Source organism: Urocampus carinirostris, chromosome 5 (assembly GCF_059441175.1).
Source record: "Urocampus carinirostris isolate Australia breed hairy pipefish chromosome 5, RoL_Ucar_1.0, whole genome shotgun sequence".
Taxonomy (NCBI): Eukaryota; Metazoa; Chordata; class Actinopteri; order Syngnathiformes; family Syngnathidae; genus Urocampus; species Urocampus carinirostris.
The window spans coordinates 40,730,252-40,746,332 of record NC_142353.1 but is presented as its reverse complement, the minus strand read 5'-3'; the positions used below and the strand labels follow the sequence as shown (position 1 = coordinate 40,746,332).

Genomic DNA, 16,081 nt, shown 5'->3' with positions numbered 1-16,081 from the left:
TATCTACCATTCACTAAAGCAACTTACGAACAAATTCTATTTACGAATGATGTTAAGTAGGGCAGCATCAATATAAAAACTTAACATTAGTATGATAGTTCAGGTACTTTCGCCTAGTATTCAAATCATTATTTTTGTACCACTCGGAGGCACAAAATATTACACACTGTCCCTTTAAATCTAATGTGATAGTTGGCGCTGTCTATTCATGGACAGAAGACTAAGTCTCACTTCAAAATAAAGCAGATGTAGACTTAAATACTAGTCTCAAGTTGAGATTGTTTTGTTTTAATTTGTCAAAAGCGGTAGAAAACAGGTGTCGGTGTTTCGACTTGCTGTACTCCATATTTCCAAATGTTTTTGGGTGAAATACCAAACAAATTGTGAATGAGGAAAACACTAAGATAGTTTAGTAGGCTTTTATACAGGGTTGGGTAGGGTTACTTTAAGTGGATTACTTTCAATTACTTTTGGATTACTCCAAATACCAAATATGCTAATAAAGGACAAAAGAAACTAAATAGGAATAAAATTATGACTCACAACACGTGGTAAGCTTTCTCTCCTGGCTTTGATCTCCGGCAAAACTAACATAAAATGCGACGGAAACAAAATGAAAATCAATCCAAACAGCTTGCCAACATCATTTTTGCCGTTCCATGTATTCCGTTACTCCCCAAGCCTGCACAAAATTTAGTCATTGTATTCATTCATTATTCATCAGTTAAAGTAACCCTACCCAACCCTGACTATGTGGCTAAGATGTGAACACTACAAGCAAATACCAAATCTTGCTTTGCTCTATTTCTTTTTAAAGGTTACATTGTTCATTTATCTTAAACAAAGTTTAGTAATTATAGTCATTTTTAGTTTATTTTGTCTTTATTAGCATATTTGGTATTGGAGTAATCCAAAAGTAATTGAAAGTAATCCAGTTAAAGTAACCCTGCTTTTATATGTTCTATCACGTAAGGCTGTGGTCAAATGTGAGGAATGGCCGCCACCATTCCTCTAATTGCTTTCCCCATAACAGGGCACCGTCAACTGCTCATCGCTAAACCGACAACATTCTGCAGTTACCCGCAATTCTGCCGGGCTCAACCAACCGCCATGAGCTTCTTCTCACAATTATTTGTCTTCCTCAGCATGTCTTCCTGGTGTGTTTGTCCACGCCTGGCCTCCACCAAGAAGAGCGGCTGCTTCCGAGTCAACAACTGCAAATGCATCATGAAGGATGGTACAGGAGTCATAAACCTACAAGCCATGGGAGACGCGGACGGGTTCCTGGGCCGCATGCGGCCCGTTTTGGCGGAGGATGGGCCGGAGAACGCAGAGTTCTTGCTGACCTTCAGCCCTTGCCAGCCTTTTTCGCAACCCGAGGACTTGACGGGGAGCGACTGCACCAGTGTGGCTGCGTGCCTCATTGTCAGGTACACTCGTTGCTGAGGAATGGAGAATAATTGCCCTAGATTTTTGTCATATTGCTGCTTTCTGCTCTCAAGCCTTCATGAGGCCCTAAACAGAATTAGATTTGGGGCCCCTATTACTTGATCATTTCTATACCTACTAGAACCCATTCCATGCTCGATATTTTCTGTACCTTCTAGAACAGGGGTGTCAAACTCATTTTAACTCGGGGGCCACACGATACACCAAACATTCTCTCGGGGGCCGGACAAGTAGATTAAAGAGAAAGAAAAAGAGAGATAAAGAAATAAGAGAAAGAGGGAGGGAAAATGAGAGAGGGTGGGACAAAGAAAGAAAAAGAGAGAGAGAGGGAGAGACCGTGAGAAACAAAAGATAAAAAAATCATGAGAGAGGGGGAAAAGAAAGGGAGCGGAAGAAAGAATCCCAAAGAGAAATAGAAAAACAGAAGGAGAGAAAAGAGAAAAGAAAACGCAAAGGGTATAAAGAAAGAGAAAGAGAGAAGAGAATAAAGGAAAAAAGGAAGTAAGAGCAAAAGAGGTTAAAAGACACAGAGAGAGAAAGAGACAAAGAGCAACAAAGGAAGAGAAAAAGAGAGACACAGAAAGTGAAAGAGACAGAGACAGAGTGGGAGAAAAGGGGTGGAAAAGAGAAGAAAGAAAGAAAGAAAGAAAGACATAGAGAAAGAAGGAAAGACAGAAACAAAGAAAGATAGAAAGACAGAAACAAAAAAAGAAAGAAAGAAAGCAAGAAGGAAAGAAAGAACGACAGAAACAAAGAAAGACAGAAAGAAAAAAGAGAAAAAGAAAGAAAGAGAGAGAGAGAAATAAATACAAGTACAGTGTCTTTGTTCGAGGCACCTGGCTTTGGCAACATCAAGTGGACATATTTCAACCTGCAGCTCGTTTTTCTCTTGCGCTTCTCTGAGTTTGTCTCGCGGGCCGGATTCAATCCCTTTGCGGGCCTGATCTGGCCCGCGGGCCGCCTGTTTGTCACCTGTGTTCTAGAACAAATAACGTGTTCTACTCCCGGGGTGGGCAATTATTTGGAGTCGGGGGCCGCGTGTGACATAGTATAATCGATGAATTTCATCAAATTGGTTTAGAAACGACCTCAATTCGAGAAAAATCATATACTAGGGCCCTGTTTTAAGCACTTCAATTGTTATTTAGATTTGAAATATTACTGTAGTTTTTTTTTCTTTTTGGGTTTGTGAAGTCAGATTTTTATTGAAGTTCTGTAGTTTTATCTTTGTCATACTTTTGTAGTTCCGAAGTAATTGTTTGTAGTATTTCCATAGTAGTATATTTTTAGTAATTCTGTAGTACTTTTGTTGTATTCAAAAGTAGATTTTTGTTGTATATCTGTAGTGTTTTTGTATTGCAGCAGTTTTATTATATTTTTTTGGTAGTATTACTGTGGAATTGTTATTTTTTTTGTACTATCCTGTATTTTGTAGTATTTCTGTATTTGAATGTTTGTTATATATCTGTAGTACAGTGTTACTGAAGTTTTATTTTTGTAATATTTTTTGTGATATTTCCATTGGAGATTTTTTGTAGTATTGCTATAGTACTGTATTTTTGTTGTAATCCTCCTGGAGTAGTAGTTTTGGAGTGATATTTCTCCAGTAGTTTTTTTGTATTGTAGTATTATGTATTGGCATTTTTTCAGTATTTCAGTACACGTAATAATTGATGTATTTCCAAAGCACTAGTTTTGCACCTTTTAGTTCTTGTTTTAAGAGATCTGTTGTGACGATATTAATACTTTTAGTAAGTTATTATGCATAGTTGCTCATTTAGAGCAGAGAAAATCAACTAAATGACAAAGAATAACACGTATTTATAGTTATTATGTCCTCAAGGCCGAGTTCGGGTAGCACAGTATTTGCCAACATAATACAAAGGCATGTCAATTTTAGAGTTTCTTACGACCCATTTGGCAATATATTGTCTATTATAGTACTGTTTTCGCTTCCAAATTCATAGAGTGACGAACGTTATTGTAATTTTTACGATGATAACACAGTTGTTGTGTCGTATGTGACCACAAGAGGTCACCCTAAACACATAGTAAGACCATTTACGGTGAGTGCTGAATTAAAGTTTTTTCAACCCTTTTTTCTGATGTACCTTCTTCAAAATATTTTTTAAGTTACGTACTCTCATTTTGTTTAATCTATCAAGGAATCAATCTATTTACTACACAGATCAATATATAAGTTGTTTTGTACATATAAACAACTGTGTCCCAAAATAATTACACAGACGTCTTAATTTTGGGATGTTAAAATATGATAATCTGTTTTGAAATGGATTGGTTTAAACATTCTAACCCCAATTTTAGTGTTTTGGTATTTGATAGAAAATGTTATGTTGCTATTTTAAATACAAGGATCCTTTTGTGAGGATGAGGAGTGTTTAATGTAAGACGACCCCAATTTGAGGACAATTGTCCAATCATGGCCCTTTTTCTTCCCTACTGTTATTGATATCTTAAAAGTCAAGTCATGTTTGTGACGCCCTGAATCTCAAGAAGTCTCAAAGGGCTGCTCATACTACAGATTATTGCAAACTACAGACTATTACGACACCATCCCCTGATCTAAAACCTACAAGAGGGCAAGAGGGAACCCAAAAACCTCAAGTCAAGTCACGAGTATTTGTGATGCCCTTAATCACAAGGACTCTCAAAGTGCTGTAAAGACTACGGACTATTATGACACCATACCCCGATCTAAAACCTACATGAGGGCAAGGGGAAACCCAAAAACCTTAAGTCAAGTAAAGTCACGAGTATATGTGATGCCCTTAATCACAAGGAGTCTCAAAGTGCTTTAAAGACTACAAAGTATTATGACACCATCCCCTGATCTAAAACGTACATGAGGGCAAGGAAAAACTCAAAACCTCAACACGAGGAAAAATGAAGAAACCTTGAGAAACCATTTGCCTTTGTGGTCTTAAAACAACCCCGAAACCAAATATCTGGGCAAAGAAAAAGAAAAAATCTGATTTTGGTTCCTTTAAGAGACTTAAGTTTGTATTTTCCTTGTACTTTTTAGCACACATTTCTAGGTTGCAATACAGTGACATTTAATGGTCAAATATTACACCGTGTCCTCTTAATGGATATCTTTCAAAATTATCTTTTGATCATTTTTTTAAACTTTAGAAAAAAATCAGTTGTGTCAAAAAAGATAAACCAAATTGGATCAAAAATTGACCAATCCACTACTTGGACAAATTCACTCCAATTTTCTTCCCTTTTTTCCAAAAAAGGAGAAAAAAACAGTTGTTCCCCAAAAATCCAAAGAAATCACACATTTTAAGTTAAAGATGGTGTGACTTTAAAATATTCTACTCGCTAATACCATCTTCTGGCTGAAATTATCATTGCAGCATCTGTCAAGCTGCTTGTATGGCGCGTGCATGTACTTATCTCTCAGATGCACTCGAATACATTTTTCTTTATCTTTCTTGGAGTTTGGGTTGGCATTTAGACTGCATTTGAAACTGTCCTTTTCTTACTTTCACCATTTTCATGCTCGAATTCAAGAAAACCATGAGCACGTGTGTGAAATCACTCGCCCCCTTTATCTCCCTTCCCTCCTTTCCTCCAGCTTAATGCACTCGATGGCTGAACCCCGATGATAAAAGTAAAATAAAAGCAGATACGGACGGTGAATTTTAAAAAAAGGCTATTTGAACTCAGTCAAATTACAGTGGTTTGCAGAACTATTTGGCCCCCTTGAACTTTGTGACCTTTTGCCACATTTCAGACTTCAAACAAAGATATAAAACTGTAATTTAAAATTGTGTGCGCAAATATATTCATCCCCTTTAGTTTCAGTGCAGCAAACTCTTTCCAGAAGTTCAGTTGAGAGTCTCTGAATAATTCAATGTTGATCTAAATGAGGAACGATGGTAAATGGAATCCACCTGTGCTTAATCAAGTCTCTGTATAAATGCAACTGTACTGTGATAGTCTCAGAGGTCTGTTTAAAGCGCATAGAGCATCATGAAGAACGAGGAACACACCAGGCAGGTCCGAGATACTGTTGTGGAGAATTTTAAAGCTGGATTTGCATACAAAAAGATTTCCCAAGCTTTAAACGTCCCAAGGAGCACTGTGCAAGCAATATCGAAATGGAAAGGAGTATCAGACCACTGCATGTCTACCAAGATCGGGCCGTCCCCCTAAACTTTCAGCTCATACAAGAAGAAAACTGATCAGAGATGCAGCTAAGAGGCCCATGATCACTCTGGATGGACTGCAGAGGTCTATAGCTGATGTGGGAGAATCTGTCCATAGGACCACAATCAGTATCAGTATACTGCACAAATCTGGCCTTTAGGGAAGAGTGGCAAGAAGAAAGCCATTTCTTAAAGATATCCATAAAAAGTGCCATTTAAAGTTTACCTGGGAGAGACAACAAACATGTGGAAGAAGGTGCTCTGGTCAGATGAGACCAAAATCAAACTTTTTGGCAACAATACGAGACGTTATGTTTGGCGTAAAAGCAACACAGCTCATCACCCTCAACACGCCATCCCCACAGTCAAACATGGTGGTGGCAGCATCATGGTTTGGGCCTGCTTTACTTCAGCAGGGACAGGGAAGATGGTTAAAATTGATGGGAAGATGGATGGAACCGAATTAGGGACCATTCTGGAAGAAAACCTTATGGGAAGTTTTGGTGAAGAAAAATGGTGTTCAGTAGCTTGGTTACTTTGAGGTTCCGTAGTTTGTGTCTTCCTTGTACTTTTTCACTCATTTTCGGTTGTGCTACACAATATAACGACATCTAGTGGTCAAATAATATACAATGTCCCTTTAACCATACATGAAAAAAGGCTAAACTGTATATACAAACTACAGGTTTACTTGCAAATGAATAACTTTCTTAAAAATCTCGCATGCCCCATTTTGTCTATCCAAACAGGTACCAAAGTTTGAACCGATATATTCACCGCTATATCAGCTTTGGTGGTCACAATGGCAACGAGTTCCATTACAATGACACTTTAAGGACACTTTCCGTCTCCTACTTTGGTGAGCATATATTCCATTTGCCTGGTTTTATTTTCATGTTTACCCGCCCACTTACAGACATCGTTTTCTCGTTTCAGGACACGATGAGATTCCACTGACAATCGTCCATTATCACTGTAATCCGAACGAGTCTTCATCCTTTATTCTGGACGAGAAACTGAAAGAGGAAGAGCCTCTGCAAATCTGGGTGGAGAGTCCTTGCGCCTGTCCCAACGCCTGCGCCATCGGAGATCTAGGACTCGGTTCCATTTTTCTTATCATCCTGTCGCTCAGCGCTGCTGCTTACTTCATATTGGGTGATTAATGAAGTATTCCCATTTAACACAGACAGGAATTTGAAAGGAATTTGTCTTGATGAGGGAGAGCCATTTAAAGGGACAGTGTGTAATCAGCAACAGGTGGCTCCGAAGCCGCATGCAGCTCTGTGGTGCACCCTAGTGGCTCCCTTGTGCTTTTTCAAAAATGTTCCATAATGGGAAGTAATATGGTTTCTGTGGGAGGAAATCATGAAAACAAAGATTCCTAACATTTTCCAGTAATGACAGGCATACACAGAATATATGAACGGGTGAAGTTTATTTGGGCAAGGCACAAAACAAAACAAGCTCAGGTTAACTAACAGGAAAAACAAAAGATATACTCAAAATCCAGAGGAGCAATGTAAATAATATGATACATAAACATGGGCACAAGGGGAGTGGCCGAAGCCATGTCTTTTATGTGTCCACCATTTATACCGTGGGTTGCAAAGCCCCGGTGTAGTGCAACCAAAAACGAGTGCTAAAAAGCTCAACAATCCATACTCTGGAGCCTGAGGTTTTCAGGTACCCATAGCAGAAAAATAGCAGACAATTCTGTCAGCTCCCTTTAGGTGAGGCTCATGAATTGTAGAATAAATGCAAATTTGTCGGCCTTTAGGTATTTTGTTTGTCAGTTCATGTTTGCTTATTATTTTTGCCCTCATGTAGGTTTCAGATCAGGGGATAATAGTCCAATAGTCAGTAGTCTGTACAGATCTTTGACACTTCTTGTGATGAGGGGCTATACAAAAATAAACATGACTTGACTAAGCTGTTATCAAGGACAATAGACAATTCTAATTTGGGTGTAGTAATCATTGTTACCACACGAGGTCAGTATCGTAGCTTTTTTTTATAGCTTGCACCGATTCAGTGTTCAGTGTTCAGTTCAATGGCTTGTGCAGCAGCCCTTTGAGATTCCTTGTGATTAAGCGCGTCACAAATAAACATGACTTGACTTGAGGTTTTTGAGTTTTCCCTTGCCCTCATGTCAGTTTTAGATCAGGTGATGGTGTAATAATAGTCTGTAGTTTGCAATGGTCTGTGCAGCCCTTCGACACTCCTTGTGATTAAGGGCGCCACGAATAAACATGACTTGAGGTTTTGGAGTTTTCCCCTGCCCTGATGTAGGTTTTAGATCAGGGGATGGTGTCATAATAGTCTGTAGTTTGCAATAGTCTGTGGTCTGTGCAGCCCTTTGAGAGTCCCCGTGATTAAGGGCGTCACAAATAAACATGACTCGACTTGAGGTTTTTAAGTTTTCCCTTGCCTGTGTGCAGGTTTAAGATCAGGGGATGATGTAATAATAGTCTGTAGTTTGTTATAGTCCGCAGAGCGTGCAGCCCTTCGGTAATCCTTGTGATTAAAGACGTCACAAATAAACATGAATTGAAGTTTTTTGAGTTTTCCTTTGCCCTCATGTAGGTTTTAGATCAGGGGATGGTGTAATAATAGTCTGTAGTTTTTTATAGTCTGTGGTCTGTGCAGCCCTTTGAGACTCCTTGTGATTAAGGGTGTCACAAATAAACATGACTTGACCCGGGAGTATAACTTATCATTTTTGCATTTGATGTCGTAATGCAGACAAATTACTGAAAAAAACTGCGGTAACTTCCTGAGCAGAAGATAATGCTAATTATTGGTGTGCAAAAAGATAAATGGTTTTCAACCAAGTCCTGTACTTGCCCAAGACACACCACAGGAATTGGTGCCCCTACAACCCTGGTGGTTAAGGGATCCACCCAACAAAACACCAACGCTTTCTCCACTATCAAAGCAAAACTCAACGTCACAACCAATGTTCCCTGTAATTTTCCACGGGTCTGAGCGCTTGAAACAACAGTGAGCAACCATAATCCCAAGTGTGGCAAGATAATTAATTATCAAACATGTCCAAAACTTGACATCAAGTTACATTTTGCTGAGTTTCCGGCAATGCAAAATTATTTTTCTCTATTGAATGAATCGACTCATGTACTATTGCAAAGGTTGTACAGCCTACCTCTTACAATTTTTTCACAAGATATCCATTTATTTTTAGTTCCTGATATATTTTGTCGCATAATATTAACATTTTTGGGGGCTAATTTAGTTGGTTGTAAGATACAGAACTGTACTTAATCACATTTTTTTAGTGGAAGTACAATGTTGGCAACAAGATTGACTTGATATAATTGGAAATTATTTGAATGTAACACAAACTTTTTCTTATTTTCCGTGTTTTTTTTCTACTTTCTTTTAAATTCCTTTTTTCCTACATTTCTTTCTTTTCTTTTTTCTGTCTTTTTTCTAAATTTTTCCTTTTTCTCTTCCTTTTGTCTCTTTTTTTCCCAGCTTTTCACTACTTTTTCATTTTGGTATTTTTTTTTCTTTTTTGTTCTATTCCCCCCTTCCTTTAAGTCATTTTGTGCATAATTTTACATATTTGGTCATGTTGGGATTAAAGAAGCAAAAACAACCCAAAGAGCCGTTTAGGACCTGAAAGAGCCGGTTTCCTTTTAGTGAGCCGAGCCGAAGAAGCCGGTTCCCCGACAAACTCTACTAACTTTACTCAACTTCGTTCTCCTTCGACTCGACTTCAAAATACCGCATTTAGGACACAACGTCAGGGGAACCCGTGTATCTTTACCTTCATGGACTGTAACTTTGACTTGAGTCGCTTCTTAATTCGTAATTTTGAGCCCTGATTTTTGTGCGCTGGCTAGATTTTCTTGTGCGCCGAGAATGTGCGAGCAGCGCGCAATTGCGCACGCGCGCAGCTTAGAGGGAACACTGGTCACAACCATTTTTCATACATCCATTAAGTTGTGATGAAACGTGTTTGATGCAGATTTTATTCTGAGAGTGTTTCCCAACCATTTTTCTCTCCCCAACCAGAAAATTGTTTTTCAATAACATGTCCTGTTAATGACTGGGATGTATTATTTCGACAGGTTCGTGTGCACTCAGAGCTTTCCGGAGCAGCAACGGGGTTCAAATCTCTCCGGAACACAGCGTGTGGTGCATGATCTGCTACCTCTTGACTGAGAAAAGACCCGCGAGAAGACACGATACCGACATTGCACGTTCTCATGCTACGACAAAAGAGCAAAAGCCGTCCAAGCCTTGAATTTATCGACGGTATTGCTCTTTTGTTAAATCTCTAAACATGTTAAAAGCGCAATGCGCTATTTGTGGAGTGTCTTGAAAGCATGAGACAAAAGTGGGTGTTCACTTACTGCCATGAGGCTCTTTAACTCCACCCGGGGGAGTAAAAGTCCACCCCCACATTTGCATATTACCCTATTTTTATTACAGTGTGTATTTTCCGAAGGAATATTTAAATACTTATATATATATAGCAAAACTTTAAATTGGGTATTTTTGTATTCTATATCTTTATTTTATTATTTTATTTTTCAACACAAGGATACTGCTGGAAGCGTGAATTCCCCTACGGGGATGAATAAAGTATCTAATCTATCTATCGATCTCTATCGATATTTATCTATATATTTATATATCTATCATTCTATATCTATCTTCATCATTCTATATCTATCTACCTATGTCTTTATTTATCAATCTCTATGTTTAATTATCTCTTTCTATCTATATATCTAACTCTATCACTATCTAGCTTATCCATCCCTATCTGTCTATCTCTATCTCTATCCATCTCTATATCTATATGAAATGAAATGATCTGCATTCATATAGCGCTTTTCAAGTCAAGACTTCCCAAAGCGCTTTACATTGTGCTTCACATTTCCCAATAGCGGCCATGCAGCCACGTAAGGCGCTAACCTGCTTATTGGGGGTATTGGGGGTTCAGTGTCTTACCCAAGGACACTTCGACATAACACGGAGTAGCTGGGAATCGATCCTCTGATCTCTTGATCCCAAGACGAGCGCTCAACCCCCTGAGCCACTGCCGCCTTAATATCTCTCTCTCTCTCTCTTTTTTTTTTCTCTTTCTCTTTCTCTCTCTCTCTCTCTCTCTCTCTCTCTCTCTCTGTGCGCGCATGCGTCTTCATCATTGTGTATGCCGTTTAATATTTATTGTATGCCAACAAACAACAACCTTGTTTTTGTTACATTGATCAGGTTTCGGCCATTTTGTTTTGAATCTGATAACAGACGACAACGTCATCAAAGACTGCTAATATTGTTGCGATGCTCGACATCAGGGGTTTCAAACAGGCGGGCCGGATCATGCCCGCTAAGGGATTGAATTAGGCCCACGAGACGACGCTGAGGGAAGGGCATGAGAAAAACGAGCTGCAGGTTGAAATATTTCCACTTGATGTTGCCAAAGCCAGGTGCCTCTCACAAAGCATACGTTTTTCATGAAATTTCCCAAAGTGAAAAGTGGCATGATTTACTGATGCGAGGCACCTGTGCCCGCCCCTTTGGCCCTCGGACGCTGATTGGCTCCCTGTCACTATGTAAACCCACGTCTTTCGGTCACCTGTTGTCAGTCCATCTGCGAACCTCAGATTACGCTAGGCAAGCTTTTCGACCCTGACTCTCTCCTGTTCTGGCTCCCGTCTGTTTCCCGGCTTCGACCCCTTTTCTGATCTCGAACACGATTTTTGCTCCCCTGTCCCGGCTACTGACCTGTTTTTTTCCGCTCGCGACACCGCCATCGCTCGCCACACGGAAATACCACTTTCGCGTCTGAGCAACCTGTTCCCTGCGATCTCCGGACCAATAAAACTAAGAGTAACGCACGCAAGTGGGTCCTGTCTCCGTTCTGGTTCTGACAGAAAAGCACAAATTTTATTTATACTTCCTTTTTTTTCACATTTTGATTTTGGATTGTGGCAGCACGGCGGCGCAGTGGTTAGCGCATGTGCGGCACAGTTCATGTCTTGGGAACCTCCTGCGTGGGTTCAAATCCAGCTCCAGACTTCCTGTGCAGAGTTTGTATGTTCTCCCCGTGCTTTCGTGGGTTTCCTCCCACATTCCAAAGGCATGCGTTTCAGGTGAATTGGCCGGTCCAAATTGTCCCTAGGTGTGAATGAGCGAGTGAGTTGTCTGTCCCCGTGTGCCCTGCAATTGGCTGGCAACCAGTTCAGGGTGTCCCCTGCCCACTGCGCGATGATTGGTGGGATGGGCTCCAGCACCCCCGCGACCCTACTGAGGATAAGCGGTGTAGCTAATGAGATGAGAGATTTTGGATTGTTTTGACAGGAGATATTTTTATGGAGAGCAAAGTATTTTAAGAGTTTTTCTGTTAAAGTTTGTTTATTCTGGATTAATATTCCTTTTTTAAAATTTAAGTTCATGTTAAACGTCAAGTTTTAGTTTACTCAATAAATATTTATCCTGTTCGGCCTGTGATCAAAGGTGGGGTTTGAGTTTTGGCCCCCTTGTGTAATTGAGTTTGACACCCCTGCTCCACATAGCCTGTCTTGCTGTGAATAAATAGGTTTTGTGTTGTGTTTGCAAGGTTTATTATTGCTTAATAAGCGGAATAGCAATCATTTACCTGAGGGCTGATGATGACACGCATGTTGTTGCCATTATTATCATTCGAGTTTTCATGACCCCTACCCCAAGAAGTATTCCGACGGGTAAAGAAAAACATATTGCCGGCGGTTGAGAACCACGACTCTCCAGGTTAACTTCCCTGCGTATCTTACTGCTTATTTGCAGGGTTGGGTAGGGTTACTTTAACTTGTGGCCCCTTCAATGTTTCTTTATTTTCCTCATGCTGAGGTGTTTTTTCTTGCCCTCATGTAGGATTTAGATCAGGGGATGGTGTCATATTAGTATTACACATAACAGCCATATTGGAAATAATCTTACAAGTATGATTATTTGCAAATGGGAATTATGTGGCGAAACAGTCGGATTACAAAAACGAACCTCCAACAATGCAGAAATGCTTTTAGGCCAATTTTTTTTTATATACTTGTCGGCGTTATGTGTTCTGGAGTAAATGTTTTACACGGTTGATTCACTGGAAGCCCTTTAACACTTCTTGGGATTAATTGCGTCACAAATAAACAGGGTTGGGTAGGGTTACTTTAACTTGATTACTTTCAATTACTTTTGGATTACTCCAATACGAAATATGCTAATAAAAGACAAAAGAAACTAAATATGAATAAAATGACAAAATTTTGTGCAGGCTTGGGGAGTAACGGAATACATGGAACGGCAAAAATGATGTTGGCAAGCTATTTGGATTTATTTTCATGTTGTTTTTGTCGCATTTTCTGTTAGTTTTGCCGGAGATTAAAGAGATCAAAGCCAGGAGAGAAAGCTTACCACGTGTTGTAAGTCATCATTTTATTCATATTTAGTTTCTTTGGTCTTTTATTGGTATATTTGGTATTGGAGTTATCCAAAAGTAATTGAAAGTAATCCAGTTAAAGTAACCCTACCCAACCCTGCTCATTCGTGCTCTCTCGAGTTTCCTGTGCTCTCATGCATATCTGCTCCCCTACTGGTGTGTGATTTATTTAGTCGGAATTCCTGTAACTGCTGGACGTCTGCACGTAGCAGAGCTTGCAATCATGTGGTGGCAAAGTCCTCGAAGCTTTCTAATTCTGCAGAAGTTTGGTTTTGGTTTTGTGCTTAGTAAGCCAGACGACATATTGGTACTTCAAACTGGATAAGCACGAAACAAGTGCCTCTTACGGTAAGAAGTACCTAAATGAGAAGAAAAACAAACAAAAAACAGAAATAAAACAAGATGCATGCAACAACAAAATTAGCGGAATGAGGATAAACAAAAACTTTCAATATGTCACTGCCGATATATAATTTCTTCATTTATAACTTCTTTATGTAGTCGTAATAATACATACAGTGGAACCTCGGTTCTCGACCATAATCCGTTCCAGAACCCTGTTCGAAAACCGATTTGTTTGATCACCGAAATCATTTTTCCCATTAAAAATAATGTAAATCGTTTTAATCCGTTCCAACACCCTGAATGTTTACCATGAATGTTTAACGTATACTTAAAGCTAACCCAGGCTAATCGTACATTCGCGTTATCGTAATCTTCCGCTAACATAAACGTGTAAAAATAAAAAAATCAGGTCGTTTACAAGTCATTTAGCACCCGGGTCTCCACAACAAGTGGTGAGCGGCTCCGTTCCAACACCCTGAATGTTGAGCTCCGTTCCAACACCCTGAATGTTTACCGTAAACATAAAGCTAACCCAGGCTAATCGTACGTTCGCGTTATTGTAATCTTCCGTACGAAAGATTACGCTAACATGAACGTACGCACTCACGCATTACCGGCGTTCGAACTCCGATTTTTTTGACCGAACAGCGAAGCAAGAATTTCTCAAAATTTTTGGTCGGACTCCGATTCGTTCGAACTGAGAGGCGTTCGAAAACCGAGGTTCCACTGTACTTCATTTATTCATTGGTGATTAGACAACTTTTCTATTGTTTCAGTTCAGTTCAGCCAGAAGTAGCCTTGAGCGCCATCATATCAGTGCCAGATGGTACTTGCTAGAACCGTTTTGACAAAGACTAACTGTACAAGTACTTTCGGATTCTTTTAGTAAGAATTTCCATCTTTTCAATTTCGTTTTGAATCTGGAGCTGCCCTTCTGTCCAAACAAGATAGTACGTCTTTTTTTCTACAGCTATTGTCTGTGACTCATTCGTGTCCAGAATATTCTGTGAATCAAACCTCTGCAAGATCTGCTCACTGCCCCAGCCTTTATTTTGTTTACCTACTGTCAGGACGAGAACAGAGACAGGACCCACTCGCGTAACGTTTCTCACAATTTGTTTGGGAAGAAGGGAAGGAGCACACACGATTCGGTGGTCGCAGGGAGCAGGTCGCTCTGAACGCGGAAGTGGTACTTTCGTGGCGAGCGATGGCGGTGTCGGGAGCAGAAAAAACAGGTCAGTAGCCGGGATAGAAGAGCAAAAACGTGATCGGGATCGGAAACAAGTCAAAAGCCAGGTGAGGAGAGTAGACGTGGTCGAGATCAAAAACGGTCGTAATTCGGAACGGGAGAGTAGACGTGGTCGAGATCAAAACAGATCGAAACGGGAGACAAACTCGAGCAAAAACAGGGCAGGCAAAACATGATCGAGATCGGAAACAAGTCGAAAAGCCAGGACAGGAGCGTAGATGTGATCAGGATCAAAAAACGGGTCGAAGCCGGGAAACAGACGGGAGCAAAAACAGGTCCTTATTCGGGACAAGAGAGCAGACGTGGTCTAGCTCAAAACAAATCGTAACGGGAGACCATCAGGAGCAAAAAAAACCAGGAGAGGCGAAAATGGCTTACCGCGTTAAAACAGATTCGCAGACGGACCGACAAAAGGGGACTGACAGGACAGAGTTTAAATACTGACAGGGAGCCAATCCGTCAACAACCTGGAGCTGGCGCCACACGGGCGAGACCAATTAGGTGCCATGGCAACCGTGACACACTGGAGGGGCCAATTGGGCACCATGGCAACCGTGACACCTACCATCTGACTACCTGGGATCAAACAAATTTGCGGAAGAAGAAAAAGAAGATGGACAATTTTGCAAAACAAGGTTTCAGTAATGTTGAATCTCGGTATCACATGGTAACGTCAGTGTAACTCCAAGGACAAATATGAGTGTCAACTTTAGCATATGAAGCAAAACAGTTCCAGAGGTTAGCACAATAAAAAGTTTTTGGAAAGATGTCACTGACCATATTTTGTCATGATTGGATAATTGCTTCATTTATAACTTTTTAATGATTTCAAACATTTATAACGTCTTAATTTTTTAGTCATACATTTACAACTTTATTTAATCAATTGTGCTCATACAACATTTCCATTATTTCAGTTGCACTTTGTTTATGCTATGTTTAAAATGTTGGCAGCGGACAGCATGAAGCCAAATAAATTAAGCTTTCACTTGAAAACATTACAACCCAATCACACTGACGGAATTGTCGTGTTACCACCAGTATTTGTTTTGTGCCCACTAATATTATGTGATCATTGATCCTGCTGGAGCGTGAGAGGATTTCTTCTTCTGAGGGAGGGCGTGACAGAAAATCATTGAAAAGTACTGGACCAGGCCACCTTGAAAACATTCTATTTCTTAAGCTTGTTGCGTGATGAAGTCCAATCGACGTGATGGCATCTTTTATTTTCCAGGCACATTTTTTGAAACATACGAGTTCATTTTAGCGCCTGACAACATTTGTTACAGTCACTGAAGATGAGCAGGCTAAAAAAACTGCACCCCCAGAAAAAGCACAAACCCTTCCCATGACAAACTGCAGTTTTTAGGGCGTTTCTTTTCTTATTTCCTGTTTTTTTTAAACCCTGCCGCATTAGTTTTT

At 40.0% G+C, this 16,081-nt stretch overlaps 1 protein-coding gene across 1 annotated transcript; it reads left to right on the top strand.

Moving 5' to 3' along the window:
- Window positions 1-1,110: 1,110 nt before the first annotated feature.
- LOC148366399 (uncharacterized) lies at window positions 1,111-9,891 on the top strand. Its single transcript, XM_088335274.1, has 4 exons — window positions 1,111-1,430; window positions 6,374-6,483; window positions 6,561-6,779; window positions 9,716-9,891. Exons 1-4 carry the CDS (start codon window positions 1,111-1,113, stop codon window positions 9,889-9,891), a joined length of 825 nt encoding a protein of 274 aa, XP_088191400.1.
- Window positions 9,892-16,081: the final 6,190 nt, after the last annotated feature.